Consider the following 14,533-nt stretch of genomic DNA (forward strand, 5'->3'; position numbering starts at 1 on the left):
AAGAGTGAATGAAGTTAAGCAGCAAGCGATTTCTGCAGTCTCCTGGATAAGAAGAAACATGGGGTAGAAGAAAATTAATCTTGGAAACCAAACAATTTTTGGATCAAGTACCATTAAAATGAGTTTGGTTTTTTTGACAAAAATACTCATTTAGAACTGCTGTGTGTAGTTTAAATCTTAATTTTATAAGAATATACCACTGGGCAAACAGACTCTTATCAGGCTTATTATAACTGCTGGTTTTTGACAAAGTTTAATGCAAGAAAAAATTATGTATTTCACTTTTCAGTCCTAATTGAACATCATTTTTTTAAACATTTTAATTAATATTCTTTGATCTATCCCAGTATTATACTTCAAAATCAGAAATCTGTTTTTGCCTTTGGAACAACAATACCTCATTAAGAGAAAGAGCCCTGTATTCCAATTTCTTTAAACTTCTGGCTGGTATTAGATGTACTATCATCTGTGTAACCAGTCAAAAAGTCTTGTTCAGACAAGGTTATGGGAAAGACCATGCTGTGCTGTACTGTCCATCGTCTACTATACTTTTTTGACACAGTTAAGCTGCACCTACGAAGGAGTACAAGCACTAGTGATGACGAGGATCTGGCAGTCAGTAACATGGGGTAGAATTAAAATATTTAAAATAAGCATCCGTGCCAGAAACATTTTACAGTGCTTAACCTTTTTTTTCCATTAAAACCTAAGCCTCCCACTTACAGTATGGGAATGTTCTTCTGCCAACTAAGTGTACCTGATTATTTGGGTTAATTTGCGGATTTAATACCAACTAACTTTACGCTGAGCTTATCTGCTATTCATAAATCAAGTCCTATCTTAAGTTAATTTCAAGCCTGATTATTTTTGGAACATTTTATGGTATAAATTATTCATTACATAGATCTATTATACCTGTTTGCCAGAAAATAACAGAGGCCGTGCCAACTCATTTTTTTAAATATGATACCTGGGGAGCAAATATTAAACCACAGTTGACAATATTTCAGCCAACTGATAAGAATTACTGTATGCTGCAATTTCACCCTTTTTTTTTTGACTAACTTGACAGTGGAATTCATTTTTGTGCCAAGGTTTGTCATTACTGAAGTTCTTAAAACAGGGAATAAGTAGTGTAAGGCCTTGTTGTTAAATCTTCAGTTTTAAGGAAAACATTCCAGTGCCAATGTTTGACTGCTCCTCACAAACCTAGGAAGAGAACGATTTCAAAATAACCACGTTTTTCCAGTTGCTACATAAAAAACAACTTTTGTTCCATGTCACATAAGAAATGAAAGTCCTAATCTGAGTTAGGTAGCATAATTCAACTCTCCTCAACCAACTTCAAAACATATGAATACACACAAAAATGTTTAACTCTATTGTTCTTGATGACCATATAATAAAATAGATCATAGTATTCACACCTAGCAGAAGTGAAGACAGACTCTGCCTTTACAAATGCAGTCAGTGCATTACACTATGCAATTTGTTATTCTGTAAACCACTGTGAAATGCTCTTAACTTCTGGCTGAAAAATGTTGCATAAAAATGGAACTTTCTTCCATTATCTTATGTTCTGCTTGTATCAGCCAGCAGATTTATTAGCAGTATGTTTTAATCATTTTTCAGCTGCAATGCTGTTTGCCATGGTGGCAGTACATTTGCTTGTATGTTGTGTCCTCAAAAGAAAGTGCTCTGATGCAACACTCTCTGATGTAAGCTGACTAAATTAAGGTCACAGTTTCTTTACAAGCATTGCAGCGACCATTTGTCAGAATATGCAACCAAAACAAGTTTGAATTAATACAAAAGACCTTTACGAGTAAGGAGATTTTTCATTTATTTTTGAAAAGATGTATTTTAAACGTAACAAAATCACATTGTACTGAATGATACCTACAAAAGCACTATAAAACATATTTAAGACATGATTAAGCATGCATATATGCTACCACTGTGTGCCAACCTCAGATATTCAAATAGGGTTTTCTTGTATATATAAAATGTTAAAGATATTGGCTATAATGAAAATGAGTTGTTCCAAACGTTTAATAAATGCCCAGATAAAGTCTGTTCATGCAATGCTGATTCAATCATCTTCTGTGTGTACTCAAGCAAGGAGAATCCCACCTAAACTGTAACCCTTGCTAATCTAAACTGTCTCGGCTCCCTACTATAGTCAGTGGACAGGAAAAAGCAGCTCCAGAGAACAATTAATCCAAATCTAAGGCAAATGTCTAAAATAAGGGAGCAGTATCGACATTTTGCAAAATGGAAGCCAAGACACAGATAGAGTAAGAATTAAAACTTCTATTAAATTAGTTACTCAATTTGCAATAGTCTAGACCACATCATTATGGAGACTTAGTACTTTCAAAACACAGCTTACACTATCACCCACCACAGCTCTGAAAAGTCAGCATTTTTGCATGTTAGGCCAAGGGATCCAAGCTGGTCAACAGCAAACAAGGAGAAAAAAATTACTAAACATCTGAAAATTTTAATTTGTCTAGCATTCACAGGATCTCTGGGGTGAGACAAAGGTAAAATTCAATTTTCTGGTCACAACTCAACTACTTCAAACATAAGGTCAAGATTCCTTTTTTTTCTGTTCCTGAAATCATCACTTCAGTTTTAATGCCTTGCAAAACCTAAAGATAGTACCTTCTCCTAATACTCAACCCAAATTAATTCCTTTTAGTGACCCCCGACAGCTAAATCAGAGAAGGCAGGGGTCCTATGGGGGGGTGGGGGGGGGAAATCACAGCATGAAGTGATTAAAGGTTGCAAATTCACACATATAGCCACAAAAGGACTTAGAGTGCTTCATGTCACCTTAATTTTTATATTTCCTAAATTTTGAGTGTTTGACATCATGATTTTTTGGTTTCATTGTTTATTTTTTAATACACTTGTTTGAAACTACACGTGTGAGAAAATGATTCCCGAGTTTGAAAAAAAGGCATAATGATGAAAATTAAATTAGATAAACCATGATGAGATTGTCACCTGCACAACTCATGAGTAGATCAGGAACTTCTACACTCCTCACAGTCCTTCTTAACCACCCACTTTATTTTTTACTAGAATAAAATTCCATGCACTACAGGAATTAAATAGAATTGCTCACTTTTTTCTTTTTATCTGACCAAATTAAGAGGTTTGAAATAAATTGTACATTTTAAAAATTATTTTTAATTTAAAATATTATTTCAAATATTATATTCAATATTTTAACATTACAGTGTCCAATGTCATTTGCTTATTCACTATGTGAAAGCGAGATATAACCAAAGAAATGCTTCTACTTGGCTAATAAATAAAATCATCCATGATTGCTCTACAACACAAGAAGTGTATAAAAAAATATTACTTGCCAGGGTTGGTGTGTCATGTATTTGTAGTTCCAGAAAATATTTCCTGAGGGGTTTAGATGAGAATTCTATGCATATAAACTGACAATTTATTTCCACTGAAAAAATGCAATACAGTACAAAGATGAAATAAAAGCAAACTAAACAGAAGTCTAGAGACAAGGCAGCTGATCTTGCAGCATCAAATAATGACCTGGCATGTACACTCTGCAGCGTTTTGCAAAATAGATTGTACGCAAAGATGAGCAGATAGAAACCTAACTAGCATGGTCATTGTAACCACCATGATAGATGTTTAAACTCTTTGCTGCCTTGGTCCTTTGCAAATTTTTTATATTGGAGGAGATACTTTAAACAGTACTTTTTAAATGGAAGGCAATACAAAGGAATCCACATCTAATAGCAGGGAGACCTCATAATGAGACCTTTATCGCACATAATGAACAAATGGACAGGCCACATTTATTCCTACTGAACATTACCACATCATACTATTGAATAATTTCGTTTATATTTTATTTATTTCATTTTTATTAAATTCAACTTAAATAAGGTTCTATATTCCTTCTTAATATCACTATTTGAAACTATCAGCAAATTTATGATTTAGAATGCTGTCTGGCAATCCTGAAAGCACACTGTCATCCTTTTGCAGGGTAGATGGATAATGTTATAGAAATGGAGAGCTTAGAGGTTTACTTCAGCTTTCATGTGATGTAACAAAATCTACAATGGTTTTGAGATGAGAGAGCTTGTCAGACCTTAGTAGTGAGCATCACCCATTCCATAAAAGTGACAGCGAGTATTACCAGCAGAGAAGCTGTTACCCTCATGCCCTACAGCAAAGTCACTGTCTGTCTATTATTTGACAGGCAGGGTAATATGGGAATATGTTACGCTGGTGGAAAAACTGACACAATTGCTGGAGAGTCCTGTGACTAGTATGAGCAAACTGGAAGTAACATGTCCAACACCTGTGATAGATAACAATTTAAAGCATATGTTTATTACTGCTAAATTACATCCCTCGTACTGCTGACACCCAGAAGCATTTAGCAAAATCTGAAAATAAAATCACGTTCTTCGTTGTCAGCAGTATGCAACTTTTCCTGAACATCTAAAACTGAAATCCATAATTAGAAATAAAAACTAACTGAACCATTATATGCAATGCACTATAATCTCTCTTGTCACTGAAATAGTGTAATTTACCTACCAATTGTTTTCAAGGCTACAGAAGATATTGTTGGGAAATCTTAAAATGCATACTATAACAGTGATTTAAATTGGATCAAAACAGATGAACAAGGTTGAAGGAACGAAAACTAAACAATAGTCTCCTTGGCCAAAGCTGGAAATTCAATCCCATTTTGCTGCTATAATCCATACAAGAAACTTCGCTGTGACACCAAAAATTGGATTTAGTAAGTGACTGAGAGATTGAAATTGCTGGTAGCTCAGGCTTGCAAGTCATCCGCAGGTCAGGCAGAGTGCAGCAAACAACGCAACTTTCGCTACGGTTTTCCTCTTCTGAGCTCTAAGTACACATTTGAGAGACTACACCCTCTAGTGAGGAGTAGAAAAAGCATTTATCATATCAGCTCCTCCTGGCTGTGAAAAGCTGTGCAAAACTGCAGATACACAATACACAATCCTAAAGCCATACAGAATATTGAATTTGAAAATGATTAAATACATAAACAAAGCCCTAATCCTTTAAATCATATGTTCACATTAAGGAAGGTCTGTAAGGAGTTTAACTCAACACCATGTTGTTTGAATTTGTTATGCAGTATAGAATAAAACCAAAAAAAGCTACATAAAAAAACTTTTAAAAACACAGATAGCAATATAGCTTTTTCAGAGAAATGTCTCTGCCCAGCTCTGTGGAAAAGCTATGGGAAAGTGACTAAGCAAAACCACAAGGAGTCCCCATAAGACAATTTTTCAGTATCTTTCATATTCATTACATTTTCACTTGTATACAATTCAAATTGCCTGTGCTTGAAAGTGCAAAAGACTTTATTTAAATTTACTCATTAAAAATCTCTATGAATGAAAAAGAAAATTAGACACAATAGCAAGCATTTTTTTTTAATTTGTAATAATCACTAAGATAACACAATATATATCATCATTCTAATGATAAACTTTGTTTACTCTTCAGAACATTGTCTCTTTCAACACAGACCTTAAAATTAACACACACCCTGTGCGAAGTGAATACTTAATTTACATGACAAAGTATTTTTAAAATTTCATCTGGTACATAGTGTGGTAATCTCCTGGAAAACACATTTAGAAATTACAAACCCTGTTTTTTTTGTTTACTCAGAAGAAGCTAAGAAAACAGGAGATGGAAGATATTAACGTTATCAAGAACACCTTTTAGTTTAAGCAGGTGACAGAAATTCAGTAACAATTTTAATTCACTTTTGGAACGTCCGTTGCATGTAAGTGGCATTCAAGAAAGACTGCTTCATGTCCAAACTGTAGCGGACAGCTAATTTCCGATGTCTGCCTTCATATCTCCTTACAGAAGAACAGTTTGTTTAACCCGCCCCCGGTGAAACTGAATACCTTATTTTTCCAGTTGGAAAGGGCCACTAGCAAGCCAAAAAATCATACTTCTCTCTGAACGTTTTATATCTTCCATTCTTAAGAGTAACATCAAGAAAGAGTTTAAGTATCCAAGTATGCTAACAGGTAACTTATGAGAACATCTCTGCATAGCTGTGTCCCTGTGTATCCAAATACTGAGTCATTTCCTTACTAGTTAAAAAATTCTGCAAAATACAAAGACAGTGGCAGAATAGCCTGTAAAATTTTAAAGACTTTTAGAATGCTCTGTTATTTTAACACTGAGGTATCAGATGCATTTATAAAGCCAATTTTGAAAATCAATTGGAAAGTGTCTCTTCAGAGGTTATGGAGACAATAGAAAAGAATGCTAGTACTGAAGACGCTTCTGTGCAGACAAAGAAAGAATCAAAATCTTTATTTTTTGTAAAGTTGGTAGTACAGAAGCATACTATTACTGTCAATATTATTAACGAGAGTTAGTCCATGTAAAAAATTTACTTCTAGTTTTAAAATGTTGTACGTGATCACGGCACACCAATCAATATAAATATAAAAGTATTAACAACCTTCATACGATTTTCCAGTGAAAAAAACAGGTTTAGTAATTCATATCATCTTCATTTATTTTGAAAAACATGTATTTTCTATCTCTGTCCTTACAGGTTTGTGTTCTGTACTCCTGCTGAAACACTTTCACTTATCAATAATGTTACCAATCCTGATACAGTATCCACACTCACTCCTTTCTCAGTGAGAACATAATGTGAAAAGAAAGCATTTAACTGGGATAATAAAATTCTCTTTATTAAGAATATTTCCATTTTGCATACATTCTGTTTTTTACCTGTGTTACAGAGAATCTGAAATCATTATTTTATGACCTTCTACTGTTTTTTCAGAGCAGACCTACATATAGCATTTCAACAAAAAATTCAGATGCTAAGTAAGACTGCTAAAACCAGAATACTTCAACTATTTCACAGGATGAATTAACTTACTTTGGAGGATGTAGAGTCACATTCCTGACAAATCCATCCATAGCCAGTCTGTTTAGGAGACTTTTTCAAGGGAGGGTCTAGACAGCCAAAATGGTAGCAAAGCCTGCATTCATCACACCTGCAACAGAAAAAAAAAATTATATATAAATGGTACTTCTACACTATTTCAGATTGAGCTTCCCTGCAATTCTCAGCACAAGATTTCCTGATCCATTATCATGATACAGAAAATCCATTTTCTGTAAGCGGTATTTTCAAACACAATCACTTCAAGGAGGTTCTGCCTAATTTGGAATATTCTGATGCAGACACTCATACATCACCTTTGTCTACATCTTATATAAATGACATTATTTCAGAGACCTGCAAATTAAAGAAAAATGTATAACCAGCTCAATTTTTTAGATACTTCAATGTCATTCATTGCCATTTATTTTCAGAAATGTGTGATTTTTTTAGACAGTGACAATATTCATTTTTCATAGTTTTAAGATACTATTTTACACATCTGCTTTTTCAAGGAAAACACAGTGAAATGTTTGCTCACATATTCAACAACTCAAGTATAATTTACAGCTATGAATTTTATTTTTTACACCAGGACTATGTGGTTGATAACTAAATGCACAAAGTATTTTCTGATTCGCTTTGAATTTTCTGGAAAGGGGCATTAATTTAAAAGGATTTCACTGTGATCTTTCACTTACAAAACTGCCCTATGTACACACAACAAATTTATGTTCTTTTTTAATAAAGGTTTCATAAGCGTTTTGTGCTATGTATGGTCCACATAAAATGCTCAAAACATATAGCATAGCTATTGTTCACCCATTCTTAATGTACCAGCATTAAAGAAATGCTACAGCATAACAAGTGCTTCATGAAAGGATTTTTAAATCAGTACAATAATAAGCTCAAAATGAGAAAGAGATTTTTAAAAGCAAATAACACAGATTTTCATATAACCTACTGAACTTAATTTTATTTGTATATCCCCCTGTATTCTTTTGGGTGGAAAAGAAAGCTTTTTTCTCCTCATTAAAGGTCCTTAAACTCTGAATTGAAGCCAATATAAATGATCCAAAAATAGGAAATAGAATACATGTTCAAAAATCGAATTTCCTAGGAAATCCTCTACACTTTCTTTCTCTGCTTCCCTGGCCACTCATTTTCTCCTCTACAAAACATGCGAACACAAAAATCTCCAAAAATTGCAATAATAGCATGGCACAGGCATCATCAGATCAAAGTCAGAGGGATATAATTTATCAACAGAACACACAGTGCATCACAGAAAGAGGATTCAACTAACAGAACATACTGCTGTATTAACAGAAGAAAATGTTCATGTGACTCTTCTCCAAAGATTAGTCTCCAAATAAAAAGAAGTAACTGTTCTCTGATTATGATTGTTTAAGCTAAGGAAATACTTTTGTCCTTGCTGTCAAGGCTGTGCTTGCTAGGGAAGTCTTGTGTTTTTAGCAGTTACATGTAAGACATGAGCACTGGTAAGGGTATTGCATGTACTGTCTTCTGCTAAGTACAAATTAAAAGCAATAATCTACCTATCAACAGTGTGCTACACTGGACTGACATGGTTTTTGTATTTTTAAAAAATGGCATATACCATATTAAAATCTGTGTCCTTAGGACTGTTTAGTAATTACTCAATCTAATTCCAGGACAAAGAAAACACCTAAAAAAGGAAACCATTCTCAGTTATTAAAGACACAAAAGTTCTAATGTAGAAATATATTACTTACAATTAGGAATATATGCAGTTTTATTTCCTGTGAAAGGCATACTAAAATAATAAAAAGGTTACCCTCCTACATCCCAACAGCATATGTGACCTTCAGCAAAAGATTAAGCCTCCTTTGAGCCTCAATGTTCTCATCTGTAAGGGAATATATTTTTACTAACCTATTTCTATATCTAGAATCCTATTCACATAAGTGCTTGCATTTGAGCAGTGCTTATCAGAACTCCCTTCTTGTAAACTGTTTGGGATCTTCTAAGTAACACAAAATAAAGCATTCCACTATTTCTGACTGATTTAGTGTATTTTCAGAGCTTAATCCTAAAATCTACATCTGACTTCAACCAGTATTTAGATTTTTTCTGAAGTGATTGTCTACAAACACAAGTGTTTATACGTTCAAAAGAAAATGCTTCCCCTTTAAAATTACGCTTTGCCATCTCTTCTTACATCTTTTCCATTTTGAGTCTTGAATGTGGTATTTCCTGACTGCACATTCAGCCATGTTTCAGAAGCACGCTGAGGGAGTTAGCAAGGCTGGGTTGAAATAACCAGAACATTAAGAAATTAAATACAGATCTGGAGGTGCCATTCTAAAGCTGAATGTTTTTAGTATTTATTTTCATTAATTTTTATCACTTCAAAGCTGTTTACTTTGGCAGAGGAAAAATTGCATTTTCCTAGAATGAGTTAAAAATATCTACATGAAAGTTTTCAGATACTAATAGCTTCTATCTGCATCCGCACAGCTGAGAAAATGTAAATAAAAGAATCATATTTTCACGTATCAAAACAGAAAAAGCTACATGGTGATAAAAATGAAACTACATAAAATATTTTTAAACACTTCCTTCATACTGCTTTTTATTGGAATACAGATTCTGTATTGTGGAACACAAATCCACTGATTCTGAAGATCCCACAGCATGATGCTGGGAAAATAGATGAATATACACTGTACCTTGGTTAAAGATGATGCCCTAGCTGGCTGGCAACTCTCGTCTGCTGAGCCTGACTTGGGACAAAATGTGAAGCTTACACACATCACAGTACAGAAAACAAAACTGGCATTCTTAATTCCTAATTCCGAAAGAAAACCTTATACCTAGGTTAAAATGGCACTAGTAAAATGAGATTAAGCCCTCAACTGTATACTATTACTTGTGTTCTTTTGTCTAGCAACATAAAATGGTAGAAAATCCACTGTCAGATTCAGAAAATAAGAAAGCGACACAAAATAAGGAGTACTTTCAACTTAATTAGAGAATGAAATTGTTGGGTCACAAAAGGTGTCATGCTGACAGTCTCGCAGCCTTTCAGTAAATGTACTCACAGATCAATCACAATACGGACATTTTCAGAGCAAAGGAGCCACACTGCACTGTCATTTACAAATATCATCCACTTCCATCCTGAAGATGGCTTAATAGTACAAGTTAAACTATTGGCAGTGGGGGGGGAGGGAAAGAAACCACTTCCTCCATTTTAAACATTCAGTTAAAATTTATACCCTGGTGGATTCAAGGTCACAACATCAAAACAGTCCTTAAACTAGCAACTATTTTCTCTTGCTATTATTTGTGGATTACTTTTTTTGTGGTTAAGTACCTGATTTACAAATGCAATTAAGTGCACAGCCATCTTCAGTGGCCTGGCTAGCAGTTGTGCCGAAAACTTTGTGAAAACAAAAACAGAGCTCCACACAAAGATAAGCTAACCTAACTTCCTAAATTACCTCTAACTGACAGGTAATTGCTTACTATCAATGTTTTAACAAGCCTGAAATTACTTTATGCATCAAAATTAGAAATTGCTGTGTTCCTCATCCCAGCAATTAATGAGGATAGATATACGTCCACTACATACCGAGAAAATGGGGTGTGAAGAAGAAAGGTGAATTCTGAAGGTGTTAGGTTAATAAATTAAAAAATAATAAAAGAAAACATTTTTTCACTTATAAAAATATAGAATGCAGGTCAGCTACATGTTCACAGCAAGAAAGCTTGATTAGGCATGTCCACACCTGAAAGATGTCTGCTTTGGTCTTTAATAAAGCGATCTCCATCTGCTCATGCCCTTGGATTGTTTTTATTAGTTTTTTAGCAGTACAGCTGGCTGTGCTCAAGCCCTACATAACTCTGCATTTTCCTGTTCATAATTAACTAATTATGCTCTAATCAATAGTGCAGATACTGATTTTACAATGTAAATGAGATAAATGAGATAATGGCTGGGATCAATCTCATTTTATTTACAAAGCTCAGCACACACATCCAATTTCATTATATTGCATCTACCTGCACAGGAGGGAGTCTTATCAGTTGGCCTGCAGAAGTCTTCCTGTGAGCACTGGGGAAAAGGACCTGCGCTTTTACAGAGGAACAGTGAATGCAAAAGCTGCCCATCACTGGCACATTTGTAAGTCACTGGTTAATATCATTGAGAACCACAAAGAGCTGATTCAGCCAGAATGAAGAAACCTATTTTGCATTCACAAGACAGCATCACCCATCTATAGCTGTAAAAGTAATTACCTACATGTCCCTGAAACACAACATTAATAAGCTAATCTTTAAATACAACTTTCCAAATATGCTTCAGAGACTACAGAAAATCTCTCACTTATGCACACATCATTGCACATCGTCTGCAGCGTCATGCCGAAAGGTACCACGTTGAACAAAATACAAAATTGCAAAATATATATACTACTCCCTATTCATCACAACAGCTTAGAAAGATTTACTTTAATGGCAAAAAGACAGAAAACTTTGATACACTATTGACAAACTATCATCACCATTCAAACTTGTCATATAAGCCTTACTCCAGGAAACTCAGAAGTAATTACAACAAAATTAGAAGTAATCTAATCCAGAATTTTTAAATTCGCAGAGGAAGACAGTGAGATGGGTGTGCATTCACTCACCCATTAGCTGGGGGGATGCAACATGATGGCTATTCCAGCACCTGTGTGGATTTGACTTTATTGATATGCACACATCTTCCCTTGTTGGCTTGTTCTGGACCCCATTTCTGACTAAAGGCTCTTAACCCCTGAGGAACTGATGCTTCTTCTCAGGCACTGGTCTCTCTCTCCCCTTTAATCCCTGTGTCCAACTGCTGGGCCCCTCTGAAACTGCAAACAGCTGGAGACATGCACAAGTGGGTTCACTGTAGGCGGCAGCACATTCTTGGGTTCAGATGAACAACGTAAAACCAGCTATGACAGATTAAGGCATTGTCATCATTTTGTTTCTTGTTAGTGGCCGTATGATAGATCCGATGGAAAGGAGCATGTAAGCATTCCCCAAAAAAGAGAGTAAGCTGATGTAGCTCAAGTGAATTTAAACCGTAGAACCCAAGATGACTGACTTTGGACTGAAGCAGGTGAGGAGTGCTCCTGTGACACCTTAATTGCAACCAGACCATGGAAGTGATAAATTCTGGCTGACAGGAATCAATACTATGGGATGGGTTATAACAGCAACTCTCACATGTAATGTCAAAGAAGACACTTTCCTGTGCCCTTATTTAAAGAATAAAATTAAAGATCTCATGGTGAAATAACTGTATAATTGTATATTTACCGCATTGTTATTAATGCTGTCCAAAAAGTACATTTATTCTACTTACTTAGGGAAGACCCAAAACAATAGTACTTTTTCATTATAGAGTATGTGGAAAACATTCTTCTTTTTAGCTATGTCTTCTGACATCTCTTGAAACAAAGTGAAGATAAGGTTTCATATCTTACCCTGCCATTCTACACCAAAACTCTTCAATTCAACTTCATGGATTCCAAGAGAAACTGCTTTCATTTTGCTGTGGTATGTCATAGACTAAGCACAACAAAAGTGATGCAGTGCTGTATTTAGACTCTAATTTAAAATATAAGGTCTAGATCCTTAGCAACTTTTGTTTTTAGGCAGAATATTGTCAAAAGAGAAAACCATATCAAGTACTAAATGGAAAAAGCTGCTTTCCCTCTTCCTGATTTCTACACTTTTTCCCTTGCCTATAAGTGGCATATCAGCTAAAAATGGATGGTCAAGTCATCTTGCAGTTTCTGGTCTATGGAACAGTTTTATGAAATTATTAGCACCAGGATAATTTAAACATCTTCTCACATAGGCTAGCCAAGCTTTATGTGACTTCAGCATCAGGAGTGTGACAGATTCCAGCACTAAAATTCTTACACAAAAGCACACGCATACAATATTGACTATAAACCAGGATATAGCCCTATTATATAGCCTCTTCAAACACAGGTACTAGTTATCCTGAAAGGCTCTCAAAGGTGCTCACAATTCAGCCGGATAGAACTCTGAGGAACTCGATCTAATTTCAAAGTTAGATCTAACTTTGCAGTCAGTCCTGCTTTGAGTGAGCAGCTGGAACATATGTTCTCCAGAGGCTCCTTCCAACCTAAAACTTTCTAGACTCTAATATTTTCATAATTTCGATTTAAAGTAAATGAAATACTCTTTCTGGGAAGGACAATGCTTATGGTATTACACAAAGTAATTAAAAGCCACATTCAAATTTCCATTATGCCAGGTACAATGCAAGCATACAAAAGGAAGTCCCTGACTTCCAGAGTTTATAATGTCAGATGAGCCAGCAGACTCTTCTGTTATCCCTGGAAGAGAGAGCGGCATGGCTATTGCTGAAAGGTGAGAGAATATATCAGACATACAATGATTATTACATTCTGGGTTTTCTATCTACCTGCTACTGATGAAGACAGTGTATAGGCAAGATGGGCACATGGTCTGACAGAGCAGGATGAGCTTTCTCATCATCAGCTAATAGCAGTTTCAGGATGAAGTACCTGTACAGTTTTGGACGTGGGAAATTGTATAATCTGTAACTTACTCAAATTTCTGTCCAAACTCAAGGGCATTATAAAATTACCATTTTTTCTCTTTAGTGTACAATAATCCCATGGAGAAACCTTCATTTACTTAGCAGATCTCTGCTATGTGAAGTAAGTTTTTAAAAAATCATGTATTTAACACTACTTATAATACATAACAGCATGAACTGCTATGGTTTTGAACTTTAGGAAGTTCTACTTTAAAGCAAAAAAGGTAAGCAAAACATTCTACCTAAAATTCAAAAGGAAAAAATCATTTTATGTAGCTTCTGTTCCCGTTCCCCCAGATGTTCATCATCGTGTAACCTGAACATAAACTACTTCACTTTAACAGAACTGACAAATAGTGTTGATCATTGACAGCACAAATGAACAAAAGAAAATAAGCATTCATCTGGCAGACAGCTGTGTAGCTAAATTTATTATGCTAAACCCAAAACTGCCACCTCTCCTACTTGATTTTATTTATACTTTTTAATACTAAAACAAACAAACAGCCCCCCAAACCTGAAAACTTAACACTGATTCTTTATGGATAAGGAAGAATCTGAATTGGCTATCATCATGTGACGTTTCTATGTAACCCAGATTTTCTCCGAATGGTCCACAATTCATCTCTTTCACAAAATTTAGTTTGCATGTACACAATGAAGTATATGAACGCTATAAAGAAACTTTATTTACTATACCTGTATGCGAACAGCTTCCTTTCAGCAACAAGTGTTCCCTTCTCTCTCTCTCTCTCATAGTACTTCAAAACTATAAAATACACGGCTTTGATAAATTATTTTGCAAAATTCATTAAGGGCCCACATATACAAGGGGAATACATTGATGGAAACACTATGTCAAATGTGTTTGGTTTTGTTAATATTATACAGCTACTGTATAGAACTTAGATATAGAGTATTTTTAAGTATAAATTAGTATTTCTGTG

The 14,533-nt window shown here is 34.9% G+C and overlaps 1 protein-coding gene across 1 annotated transcript in view; it reads right to left on the bottom strand.

The window, feature by feature from the left end:
- PHF14 (PHD finger protein 14) overlaps nucleotides 1-14,533 on the bottom strand; it is a 170,642-nt gene that overhangs the window by 49,168 nt on the left and 106,941 nt on the right. The window contains 1 exon segment of the mRNA XM_009461174.2: nucleotides 6,959-7,076. Coding sequence (XP_009459449.2) covers nucleotides 6,959-7,076 — 118 coding nt within the window.

The sequence above is a fragment of the Nipponia nippon genome, unplaced genomic scaffold (assembly GCF_047370975.1).
Source record: "Nipponia nippon isolate SJK-2023a ecotype South Korea unplaced genomic scaffold, ASM4737097v1 scaffold_1, whole genome shotgun sequence".
NCBI classification, from domain to species: Eukaryota; Metazoa; Chordata; class Aves; order Pelecaniformes; family Threskiornithidae; genus Nipponia; species Nipponia nippon.